We start from the raw sequence: 11,942 nt of genomic DNA, 5'->3' as shown, positions 1-11,942 counted from the left end.
AAGTTACAAATATTTATAAATCCAGAATTTCAGATAGCTTTTTTTGAGGCGAGACAACTTACATTTCCCTTTTTCTTTTGATAAAAAGGCCTGTGGTCTTACCTCCTATCCTTCTTATTTATGGACCCTGCTCACTATGATCCTGGCCTCTGACCTTGCACCTGCCCCCACCAGGTGCCCTTTACCTTCCTCCCAGCTGACTCAAATACCATCAGCCATTCATTGCTGGCAGTCCCTCAGACATGGAGTTTGCCTGGTCATTATCTACTGTCCTTTGCTTTAAGTTGAAAACTCTATTATCTAGCTACTAATTATGTTCTATCTTATGACAACTCTTCCTGTTGTCTTCACTATTTAATTTATTTATGTTCTTATGTCCTGTTTCATCAATGAATCTGTCAACACTTTGGGACCAGAGATCATGGCACATTTTTATGATCTCTAAGGCCTGAGCATGATGACTGCTCATAGCAAGGCTCAGTAAATACTGTTTATTAAGGAATTTGGGAAGAGCAGTCACTTTGAATCTCCCTCTCAGTGACCAGCTGAATCCCAGGAATGGTGGGAAAAGTGTGATCTCCTAGTTGGGTAGTAAAATGAGACAAATCTTGATGCTAATAACAACCATTATCATTATTACCTTTTATTGAGCCCCTACTTTTCTTTTTGAATTACAATTGACATTCAACATAATTTTGCATTAGTTTCAGTCATACAGCACATAGTGATTAGATATCTATACACCTTATGAAGTGACCTCCCCAATAAGTCTAGTACCCATCTGCCACCATACATAGTTATTACAATATTACTGACTATATTCCCTATGCTGTACCTTACATTCCCATGACTGTTTTTATAACTGCCAATTTGTACATATTTATCCCTTCCTCTTTTTTACCCGCCCCCCCCCCTCCCCCCGCCAACCCCATTGCCATCGGGTGACCAACAGTTTGTTTTCTGTATCTATGAGTTTGTTTCTGTTTTGTTTGTTCCTTTATTTTGTTTTTTAGATGCCACAAATATGTGAAATCATACAATATTTGTCTTTCTCTGTCTGAATTATTTCACTTAGCATAATATCCCCTAGGTCCATCCAGGCTGTAGAAAATGGCAAGATTTCATTCTTTATTTATGGCTGAGTAATATTCCATTGTACCACCTCTTCTTTATCTATCTACTGATGGACACTTAGGCTGCTTCTGGACCTTGGCTATATATAATAATAAAAGCATAATATGCTAATTAGATCAGACAGCCAAACGACCTTCTGGATGTCATTTTGGATGTCCTTCTGGATGAAGCCAGGGCAGCAGGAGCTGAGGCACAGGCTGTCAGGGGCGATCATGCAGGCAGGCATAATAGGGTTGATCAGGCAGGAGGTAAGCAGTTAGGAGCGATCAGGCAGGCAGGTGAGTGGTTAGAAGTGATCAGGCAGGCAGGTGAGCAGTTAGGGGTGATCAGGTAGGCAGGCAGAGTGGTTAGGGGCGATCAGGCAGGCAGGAGAGCAGTTAGGGGCACCAGGCAGGCAGGTGAGTGGTTAGGAGCCAGTGGTCCTGGATTGTGAGAGGGATGTCCCACTGCCACTTTAGGCCCAATCCCTCAGTCAGACATCCCCCAAGGGGTTCTGGATTGCGAGAGGGTGCAGGCCGGGCTGAGGGGCCCCTTATCCCCATGCATGAACTTTGTGCACTGGGCCTCTAGTTGTAAATAATGCTGCAATGAACAAAGGGATGCATATATCTATTTGAGTGTCTTGGATTTCTTCGGATAAATACCCCAAAGTGGAATCACTGGGTTATATGGTTGTTCCATTTTTATTTTTTTGAGGAACTTTCATACTGTTTCCAATTTTAAATTGGCTGCACCAATTTTGAACACCCATTTTTTTACACGTTATCTCGTTGACTCCTCATAATAATTATTCAGTTTAGGTATTATTCTGTTACTAAAAGATGAAGAGTTGGGGTTCAGTGGCATAGGTGACTCAGAGCTAGTGAACACAGATCTCTGTGGGAAAATTGCCCTGACTCACTGAAAACTAGCTCTGCAAACACTGCGGAGGGCGCTCTGCGCGAGTCCGCACAGCCTGAGAGCACAGACAGGGGTGTTCACTGCGCATCGAGTGTGTGAAGCCGTCGGCAGGGTTCCAGAATCAGGCACGAAGCCTGTGACACTCGGGTTCTGTTCTCCTTGGGGCCTGCACTTGGCATTCTAAGAAAGGGCACGTGTCTCCGTGTTTAACACGTGTGGGGAGGTGAGGAGGGGCCTATCCTGTGAGCAGGATTATCCTCCCCACCTTCAGGACGGCCCCACACCCCTCTGCCTCCAGACCCTCCTGGGCTCTCTGGCTGACCTCCTTTGATATTGGAGAGTACATTACCATTTATTCTTAAACGAGCCATTTCAGGTAACCAAAATGGAGAGTAATGAAGCCTCTTTTGTCAAAGACTATGTGCAGAGCAGGCAAGTGCTGCGTCCGGACTGCAGCCAGAGCTGCTGGGAAAGGAGCCAGTTATCCTATGCTGACGGTGGCCCAAGCCCCAGTGTGACACCCCCAACCCCAAGGTTTGACCTGTGGGTCCTTGTTCTACCCCCTCATTCCCCCACCCCAGTGTGTGAGGCCCACAGCCTGTGCCTGTGCCTGTGTTTGTGTGGCTCTCCCCAGGGCCCATCATTAGCCGTGTGTCCCGGAGCCTGTGTGAGCCTCCCAGTGAGGCTGTAAAGGTGTTTCACACAAATGGGAACTGATCGTTGCGACCTCAGGCCTGAGAGACCCGGTGACTCCTGCGGAGTGTCACTTGCATCCAGGGCAGTGCCGACAGATGGCAGGGCTCTGGGCGCAGGGACAGTTACTCACTTAGCCCAATTGAAGGGGAAGCAAAGTGGAAGTGACATTTGCTGTGCAGGATGATGGTTCCTCAAGTAGAACAGGGGCGAGCGGGCGGTTTTCTAAGGAAGAGGCTCCAGAGCACTGCCTTTGTATTTTGTGCACCTGTGAAATGTGTGTGTGTGTGTGTGTGTGTGTGAGAGCGAAGGGAGATGGTGTGCAGGCGTGGGGAGTCCTGCAGGCAAGGACACGCTGTGTGCTGGGGGGTCTCCGACTCTCTCCTCGCCGTGTAACTGGATGTGAAGTGCTCAATGCTTTCTCTTGCTCAGTCCTGGTCCCTCTTCCTTCCCTCCTTACCCAGAGAAATGCTGACTCATTCGTTTGTTAGCAAATCTTTATGGAACACCTACCATATACTAGCCACTGGGGACACACTCGTTTCTTTGAAAAGCAGCCCCGAATTGCTGTCCCGGTGGGGCCCATGTCCTGGTGGCCTCTTCTGAAGGCTGGGGAACACAGCGACCTCTGCCCATCCTTGTGTGCCAGGCCAGTTCCAGGAGGCCCCTTGGTGGCCCTGGTCCTTGTAGGATCTACCCTCCGACTTCCCCTGTGCTGAGTACCCTGCCGGGCTCTCCTACGAACACCTCCATTTCTCTCCCTTTCTCCCACATCCCCACCTGCATTTGCCTTCCTCCTGCCCTATCCCTGCCCCACTCACCTCACTGTGCCACGTCCACCCCGGACTGGTCACGAATTTTCTCCCTCAAAGCCCACAGACTTCTGGTCGTCAGGTCTTTTCTGAGTCCTCCTTCCCCTTGTTTTCTGTCTCAATCTGTTTGGGCTGCATAACAAACATCACAGATGGAGGCGTAAGCAGCAGACATTCATTTCTCACAGTCTGCAGGCTAGAAGTTCAAGATCAAGGCACCGGCAGATTCAGTGCCTGCTGAGAGCCTCTTTCTGGTTCACAGAAGGTGTCTTCTCGCCTCTTACATGGTGGAGGGCGAGGGAGCTCCCTGAGGCTCTTTATAAGGGCACTAATCCCTTCAGGGGGTGCCACCCTCTTGACTTCATCAGCTCCCAAAGACCCACCTCCTAACACTATCACCTTGGGGGTTAAGTTTCACCACGAATTTTGGGGACAGAAGCATTCAGACTGTTTTATGTATTGTGTATACATATAATATATTTACATGCTTGATCATCTTCCTGATGTTTTCATTTCTCTCGGGCTCTATAAAAGTGGCATCGCCTCATTTTTGTCTCTGTGACAAGTTACCCCCCCCCCCCCCCCCCCCCCCCGCCATGGATCCAATTCCTTCTTCCATTCTCCAGTAGTTTGCAACCCTGGAGAGCTGTGTTGCACTTGCTACTGAAATCCTGAAATCTCTGAGCGGACCTGGTTTGCCAGAAGCTCACTGGGGCCACCTGCCCTGTGCACTCAACGTCTATGAAGAAAAGCCACTGATGTTTGCACAGCACCCTCTGGTTTGAGAGAGTTCACTGTGCCTGCATTGCTCTTTGCTCTGGGGTAACTATTAGCCATTTTATGCTCAGGGCCGCGGTTTGCTTGGGCCTCAGCACTCACCAGCACAGAGCGGACGAGACGTCGGGTTCCCTGACTCCAGAAGCATCCCCTCCCCAGGTTCTGAACTGCTCAGGGACGTTGTTTCCCAGGGTTGGGAGAGACGCTGTTCAGAACACCCTGTAGGGAGCTCGAGCTCTGAGCGGCTGGGGGACCTACGTTAAATACTGACCTTCTTAGTGAGCTCAGTCCCAGGCTCAGTCCAGAATTAACTTGTAATTCTGAAAGGCAAGGGCACGGTTGTGACCACTTTGGAGCAGGTCATCGTCGAGTCCATCGCTGTTACCCTGGGGCCTGTCCACTCTCCGTCTTTGTTGATAGACTTTTCCAGAAGGCTGGCTCTGTAAGGGCACTGGTTTGTGAAACTCGCTTGGCAGACAGAGTGCATTTCTGCCGTCCAGGCAACCCGACTGAACAGCTGCGGAGGGGCCCGGCGCCGTGCATCACTGCGCTGGCCTGGCCGTGTGTCCTTCATGCTTCACACTCGCCTTCCCAGCTTCAAGAGTCGGAGTAGACTCTTGTTACTCTCCTTGGGAAATGTGCACTTCACCAAAACCTTTTACTGAGCCAATATATCATAAACTTGATGTTTCACCCAAAAAATTCCCAACAAGCAAGAAAAATGCCACAAGAAATGAGGCCGCCGTGCTCCCAGCAAGGGCAGGCGGGGACTCGACAGGCATGAAGAATGATCTGGGTGAATATGCAGGCCCATTAAGCTCAAGGAGGTGACTAGGAACCAGACTGCTCATTTCCAGGAATGAGGGGTCTTCTCTCGTAGGAGGGGAGGCCTCTGAGTGAGAGCGGGTCTGGGTGCCAGCTAGAGTCCTTTCTGAGGACCGTGAAGCGATGTCTGGGAGCTTTCACTCTCCTGCCATAAGCAATGCTACCACCCGACGACGCAATTCTCGGGCTCGGTGATCCCACTCCTGACTCCTGAGGCGCGGCACTCAGATGCCTGGGTTTTGTCTTGAAACTTATTTATGCTTTCAGATCCCCTCTGTTCCCTACAAGTGACTGTGGCCTTAAGTGTCCTCTCCATTAGGGGCGACTTACTGTCTGGCTTGAAACAGGAGATGCTGCCCAGCGCTCCCCACCAGACCTGAGGGTGACAGGACGTGTCAGAATGTCCCTGGGGCATTGATTTTAAGATCTCCCTACACTCCAGCGTGCACCCACCCCGAGATTCATGTTCACACCTGAGCTGAGTGTCACCGTGGTCAGTGGCAAACCAGTGCAGACTGAACAAAATGTAAGAACCTCCACCCCGGCCTGAGAGGCCCGTGAGGGAACTTGCAGGAGCCGTGACGGGCCAGAGGCGTGCTCGCAACAAGAAACCTGACTGGGAGCGTCAGCCCTGTGCGCAGCATGTCTGTGACTTCGCTCTGCTCCTGGGATTGGTGAAATTTCAAAGTCCCTCAGCCGACCCAGGAAGGGGACCATGCGTGTTGGTGGGAAGTTCCCTGCGTCATGCTGTAGAGTGGAGCTGAGGACTCTGAGTGAGGTTTTAGGTGTTTCTTATGGCCCAATGCCCATCTGGCCTTGTCTCCTATAGGAAGCCATCAAGCCACACCTGTGCGTTCTGTGTGAGGGCACGTTTGGGCGGAAGACTGAACATCTCAATGTTCTCTTCGACGCCTCGAAGCCCGGAAGCACCCCAACACCGCCCATCCCCCTATGCGCTCGTGATGCAGCGGGCTGGCTGTTCCCCACACTTAACAGCGAGGAAACTGGGGGGGCCAAGTCACCTGCTGAGAGATTTGTTGCATTTTATGCAATTAATAGAAGTTGAGTCAGGGCTTGGGGGGTCTTTTATTCCCAGGCCCTGTGATATTTTCGGTGGTTCATTTACATAAAATCTACAAGGGTAACATCAGGCAGGATCCACTAACAGGCACAATCATTATGAAAAGAAAAGGGTTGTAGGGTGGGGTGTGCCATTTCTTTGGAATGGGTGGACTCTTCATGGATTCTAAACCTACACAGTGTATTCGACAGAGTTTCCCCGAATGCTAATCGATGAAAAAAGGCTCAACAACCTACGGAGGCACACAATTTTACTTGATATTTTTATTCACTTAACAGAAACATTCACTTATCAGATATCACTGAAGTGCAATGTACAGAACTTAGAGGAAAATTAACATATCTAAATTCATATTTTAAGATTTTGGATTTTTTTTACAAATATTACAAATGTACATCCATTGGTACAATATTGCCATTCAGTCATGCTTTTTATGTACAAACCTTCTCTTAAGAATACTATTCATTAAGTTCATTTTGCTTAAAAAATGCTGAAAATTAGCGGAAAGTTCACTGGGCACTGCTGGGTTAGTGTTTTTCTTCTGTCTTTACTGATGCACACACTGCAGAGTGATAGAAATCTAGTGCCTGTGTGAAAAGAGGCCCTAGAACCCAGGTCTTTTATCTGTATCTTAGAGGATATTGGGTCCCTCCGACTTGACTTTGAAATGCTGAGTTGGGAAGTAAGGTATTTCTTTCTCCGGAGTTCGATACTGTCTGCAGTTCCCTGCAGGAGTGGTGTCCTCTGGTCTAAACTTCTAGGGTTGTGGCCCATCAGGGTCCCCTTTGGTGGAAGGTCAGACCGAGTGGGCATGGTCCAGGAGCCCAGAAAAGAACTCATAAAGTCCTCTGGACAAGAAGTCACACGGGGCTCCTGCCTGGTCCTGGGCGCCCAGCTGATTCACAGATCAGCTGAGTGGAGCTCAAGGCAGACATCTGCCTGAGACTTGAATCTCAGGAGTCAGAGGTGTTTGGATAGGGAAGGATAGGCAATAAGAAAGGGAACAGGAAGGGGAGGGAGAGGAAATATGAGAAAGAAAATCAGAGAAGCAGCATTGGTGAGAGGAAAAGTGCACAGGGCGGATGATGGTCACATATCTGTCTGGATTCCCAGAATCGCGGGTGCTGCATTTGTTTTCCAAAGCCATCACTCTGCAGCTGGCATCCTTGCTCTCCTTCAGTCTGCTCTCCTTCACCCAATTTGGAATTTGTGGGAGCATCTGACAGGAGCCAACAGTATCCCAGTGGCCCCAGACACGCAGTGCCGCAGGCAGCAACCAGGTCAGGACCACGGACAGCGGCAAGTGGTCCCTAGCTCTGCAGGCTGCCAGTCCCGCCCTCTGCCCTGTCCTGAGGGCACCCCACATGTCTCATCACTGTGCCTGAGCATAAACTGCCAGCAAGACCGCAGAGGGGTCTGGTCCCAGCTAAATGCTGCCTGATGGTGTTACAGCCCTTTCTGAAACACAGCTTCTAATTTCCCACTCTACCCCAAACTCCACACGCACTCAGAGCTGGGAACGTGAGCGGTGTGGACTGTCCTGAGCCTGGGTGGAGTGATGGGCTCTATGAACTCTGCTCAGGAGGGCAGTGGAGAAACTAGCACAGGTCCACCTGGTTTGCTGAGTTGGCAGTCAGTGCTGGGGCACAGAGAGACGGTCCCGAACTCCCATTGGTCTCTACTAGAAAGTGAAATTTATTGTATTTTGGGCCAATTGCACAGACGATGTCATTAGAATGGCTTTTAAAAAATGGGTGTAGAAGTTTCCCCAAATTAAAAGTGTCTACGTTTTAAATGTCTTTTTAAATTCTTTAAACAAGATATATAGACACATTTTAAAATTTATAATCTAAAAATAGGATTTCATCAAAATACTCTATCTCTTCTACTCTGGGCATTGCTATACCATGTATTTACTGTTTATGGCTCTCCAGGTGTGGTAAACAGTAAACTAAAGGAAAAAACACACATTTAACTTTATTGATAAGAACAGCTTCTTCTGAAAAGGAAATTATGTGGGAAAACCATGAGCTGTGTTTGCTTGACAAGTAACACAACTGGATGTGTCTGAGGAGCAAGACAAAACCAGTGGTGGCAAGAAAACTATATACAGACTCAAAGAGAACCACAAGGAATAAAAACAAATCATAGCTACAGACCCACAAATCCTTTCCTTGGCAAAAACCAGAACCAAAGAAATCCTAAATCCCATAACACGCTGTCACAGGTTGCTGTGACACCGCTGGAGTGGGGCAGGCCGAGCCCATGCGACCCGTGGCCTTCTCCCCGGCGAGCCCTTTGGCTGAGAGCCAGGCAGGGGAGCTCCCAGGGTTTATCTCCCCAGCAGGAGAGCAACACGTGCTCTGGAGGCAGATAAGGATGGTGTGGCTTGCACTTGGAGTTCAGTATCAGCGCTAAAGAGCGATACATACAGAACGTGGGAAGGTTGTGAGCAAGGGACGGAGCCACTGGTGATGCAGGATGGTGATGCTGAGGCAAATTCAGATGGGTGGTGGGGGCGGTCGGGGTAACCAGGGGAGACCCTGACTTTATGTCTGTCCATCTTCCCTCTGTTTTGCTCGTCACATTTTCAGGGTGACTAAACGTTACACGCCACCTGCTCCTGTTTCGTCCTCCTTACGGAAACCTCAGGTGGTCAGGTGGATGTGGGCTCCTCTCAGGACTCGGATTCCTCAGATTTTCTATTTAGAAAATGCAGGGGAGACCTGGCCTGACGCAGTGTTGGGATGTCCTTTGGAACTTTGAAGAGAGAGAGAGTGAAATCCTCGGTTCCCCTGCAAGATCTTCTGTCTCTGGGCTGATGACCGCCCCTCCAGCTGCACCAGATGCTTCCCGGGCAGCACCCTGAGCCCGGGCTCTCGGCAGGTGCTTCCGGGCGGCTCAGCGCACCTACCTTGGCTGCCCCTTCTGTGCCCACAGCCTGCTAGTGTCTCCTCCTCCCTGGGCTCCTTCTTCACTTCCCGCTCACCGACAGGTGCCTCTGCGGTGGCGTGTCAGGCTGTTGGACAGACTTCCCGCTACACTGGAACCTTCTCTCTGTAAACCTCTGCAGAGCCTCATCTCTGCCTCTGAAGCGTCCCTGCGGACCCAGCAGACGACTCTGCATGTTGGTGCTAATGGGTATAGCGACGTTCGTGGGTGGCTTTCTCCGGAAGAAGATGTTTCTAGCTTAGTCAAGTTTGGGCTGTTTCCAGAGAGCCGGAGCTGTAGGCAAAAGGACTTGTGACCAAACTGGTGCAGTTCAGGAGCTGTGGGCGTGGTCTTTGTGGGGCAGGAGAATGCCATCCAGGGGCCTGGGATGGACCGTGAGGGTGGCCCACTGTGTGGTTTGCAGGTCGGTCCCGCCGGCGTCACTCCTGTGGCGGTTAGGACTGCTGCCGCCCGTGCTCGCTCCTCACAGGAGAGGGAGTGCTATTTGGAGCAGTTGGTGTAAAGCGGAAGCACACTTCTCCAGGCAGCAGGTGAGGATGCTGGCAGCTTGGGTTCAGGCCACAGACGCCAGCCGGGATCGCTCACGCCTGCTGCTGTCGGAGAGGGGCTCCAGATATTGCGGCTGAGAGTCTAAGTCATCAATCAGCTCTCAAGGCTTTTGGTTCTTTAACCCCCATCCTAATGACACATCAGATTATCAGAAACTAATAATATAAACTGGCCGTTTTATCACAGCTTTTGTACTAACTTAAGATTTAAATTTTTATGAATGACTAATGTGAGCCATATTTGCAAAACATTTTCATATCTTTTGAAACTTTATCTTGAAGAAGTCGTCTACTGCAGTGCCCTTTTCCTTTCCAAAAAACACGAGGGATAAATTTGACGTTATATGAAATCCCAGGAAAAGCTTCTATTTCCAGACTACTTATTATCATTTAACAACTACCTACAATTCGATTTGTTTCATTTTTGACTCACTGGTATGACATCTGTAATTTGTACCAGAATATATAGAGTCTGATGTTATGCTCGTGTTTCCTGGGTTAAATGGGAGCCTGTGTTCTCAAGGTGTTCCCCCAGGGGTGCAGCTGGGACCCTGGTCGGCAGCCCCGATACCAGAGCTGTGGCTACTACTAAGCTTTGCTACTTAGCACAATGAGTTCAGATATGGGGCTTGTAACTGGAGAAACTAGAGACCTGTCAACTAGCATGAAGGGTGTTAGAAATGGACTCTCAAGTGATCACAGTAACAGGTCCAGGTGTACGGACTGATACAGTACACTGGGGGGGGGGGGCACCTCGCTTTGCACGACCAGGGGTACCATCCTGCCTCTCACTCTCAGGACGGTGCCCTGGCCTCGTCCAGCGTGTGGAGGAGGACTCTGCCGTCTGATGCCCGCTCTGGAGGGGACAGGATCCTGCCTCCTGCATTTGTACAGCTGCTTTCAATGAATTCTTTCTGTCATGCAAGATGTTGAGGGGGAACCTAAAGGAACCGAGAGTTGGTGGGTGCTCAAGCTCAGAGTCAAGGTTGTTTGGAAGCTTCTGGTGCTTGCTTTCTGAGAACAATTTAGTTCCCAAGTCAGAATTTGGTCTAGGATGGGGTTTCCTCATTATCTGGCGGGAGGCAGTGGGGTGGTGGCTGCCCTTATACAGCTCAAGCCTCATTATCTGCCAGCGACGCCGAGCAGTGAAGGGCACAACGGGCCGGGACCGCCTGGGACAGTCGGGTCCTGGGACGTTCAGGGACAGTTTTGTCACATCTAGTGCCTCTGCTCTGCAGCAGGGGTCTCACTTCTCTGGCCCTGTTTTAGGAGCTAAGATCATGCATCCCAAATGCTTTTCGAAAGGAGACAGAGTAAAACACGAAACGAATGATGACAACGAGAGGACTTCTTACTGGCTTCTTTGGGGAGGAGCCCATGGCTTTTCTCTTCACTTGTGGCTTATCTCGAAGTGTCTATAACCTTGTGCTAGTGAGAACCAAGTGCAACGCTCGAGCGGCGCGTCGGGGAGGGGAACAGGGAACGAACGGTGCCTGAGGTTCATTTCTAACTGGCAATGCCCCGGTGCCACCTTTCGAGGCTGCAACTCAGACCCTGCAGCCGGAATAGTCATGTCCCCTCTGGCACACCGAGAAGAGGGAGCCAGCACACTCGTGCCTGTAGGTGTGGCGGGCGGGCGTGGTCCCAGCAGCCTGGGAGCAGCCATCGAGAAGCAGCACTTCAAGTCTAGTTGCTCATCTGAACATGGCACGCTCGCGTGTTTCTGGAACACCAAAGGACAAGGGACGCACAGACCCGGTCAGCACAGTCTCGTTGCTCCTCACGCCCGCCCGGCCTCCTCAGGCATCTCACTCTGTCCGCGAGCCCGGGGCAGCCGCTCAGAGGGTGAGCAGGAACTGGTCCTGCTCAGGCGGCTTCCGCACCCAGGTGCCCAGGCCTGCCTTTTGAAACGCTTTGAACAGCTGCTGCTTAACTGACTGGTAGGTGCGCGCCCCCAGCTTGGCCTCACAGTACATGGACGGCGTGTCTCCGTGGCTCGGTATCCGCGTGCTCAGCTGTGGGACAGGAGTGAGAAAGGACAAGTGAGAAGCGAGCAGAGGCAGAGCCCCAAGGCGAACGGCACAGCCGCACAAGCGTGACAAGCAAACGTTAGCTCCTGGTTCCACCTTCTGCTTTTATTTTTTAATTTTCTTGGTTACAATCTGTTTCAATATACTTGAAATTTATGAGAGGGATGATCTTAGATTAAGTTTTCTCACT

The 11,942-nt window shown here is 50.4% G+C and overlaps 1 protein-coding gene across 1 annotated transcript in view; it reads right to left on the bottom strand.

Moving 5' to 3' along the window:
- Nucleotides 1-6,511: 6,511 nt before the first annotated feature.
- The window catches only part of ADARB2 (adenosine deaminase RNA specific B2 (inactive)), a 154,998-nt gene continuing 149,567 nt past the window's right edge, over nt 6,512-11,942 (bottom strand). The window contains exon 9 of the mRNA XM_036342469.1: nt 6,512-11,737. Coding sequence (XP_036198362.1) covers nt 11,561-11,737 — 177 coding nt within the window. The 3' untranslated portion in view covers nt 6,512-11,560. The remainder of the gene's footprint in view (nt 11,738-11,942) is intronic.

Source organism: Myotis myotis, unplaced genomic scaffold, assembly GCF_014108235.1.
Source record: "Myotis myotis isolate mMyoMyo1 unplaced genomic scaffold, mMyoMyo1.p scaffold_m19_p_1, whole genome shotgun sequence".
Lineage (NCBI taxonomy): Eukaryota > Metazoa > Chordata > Mammalia > Chiroptera > Vespertilionidae > Myotis > Myotis myotis.
Note: the sequence above shows the minus strand (reverse complement) of the source record. Positions and strands in the feature narration are given on the sequence as shown.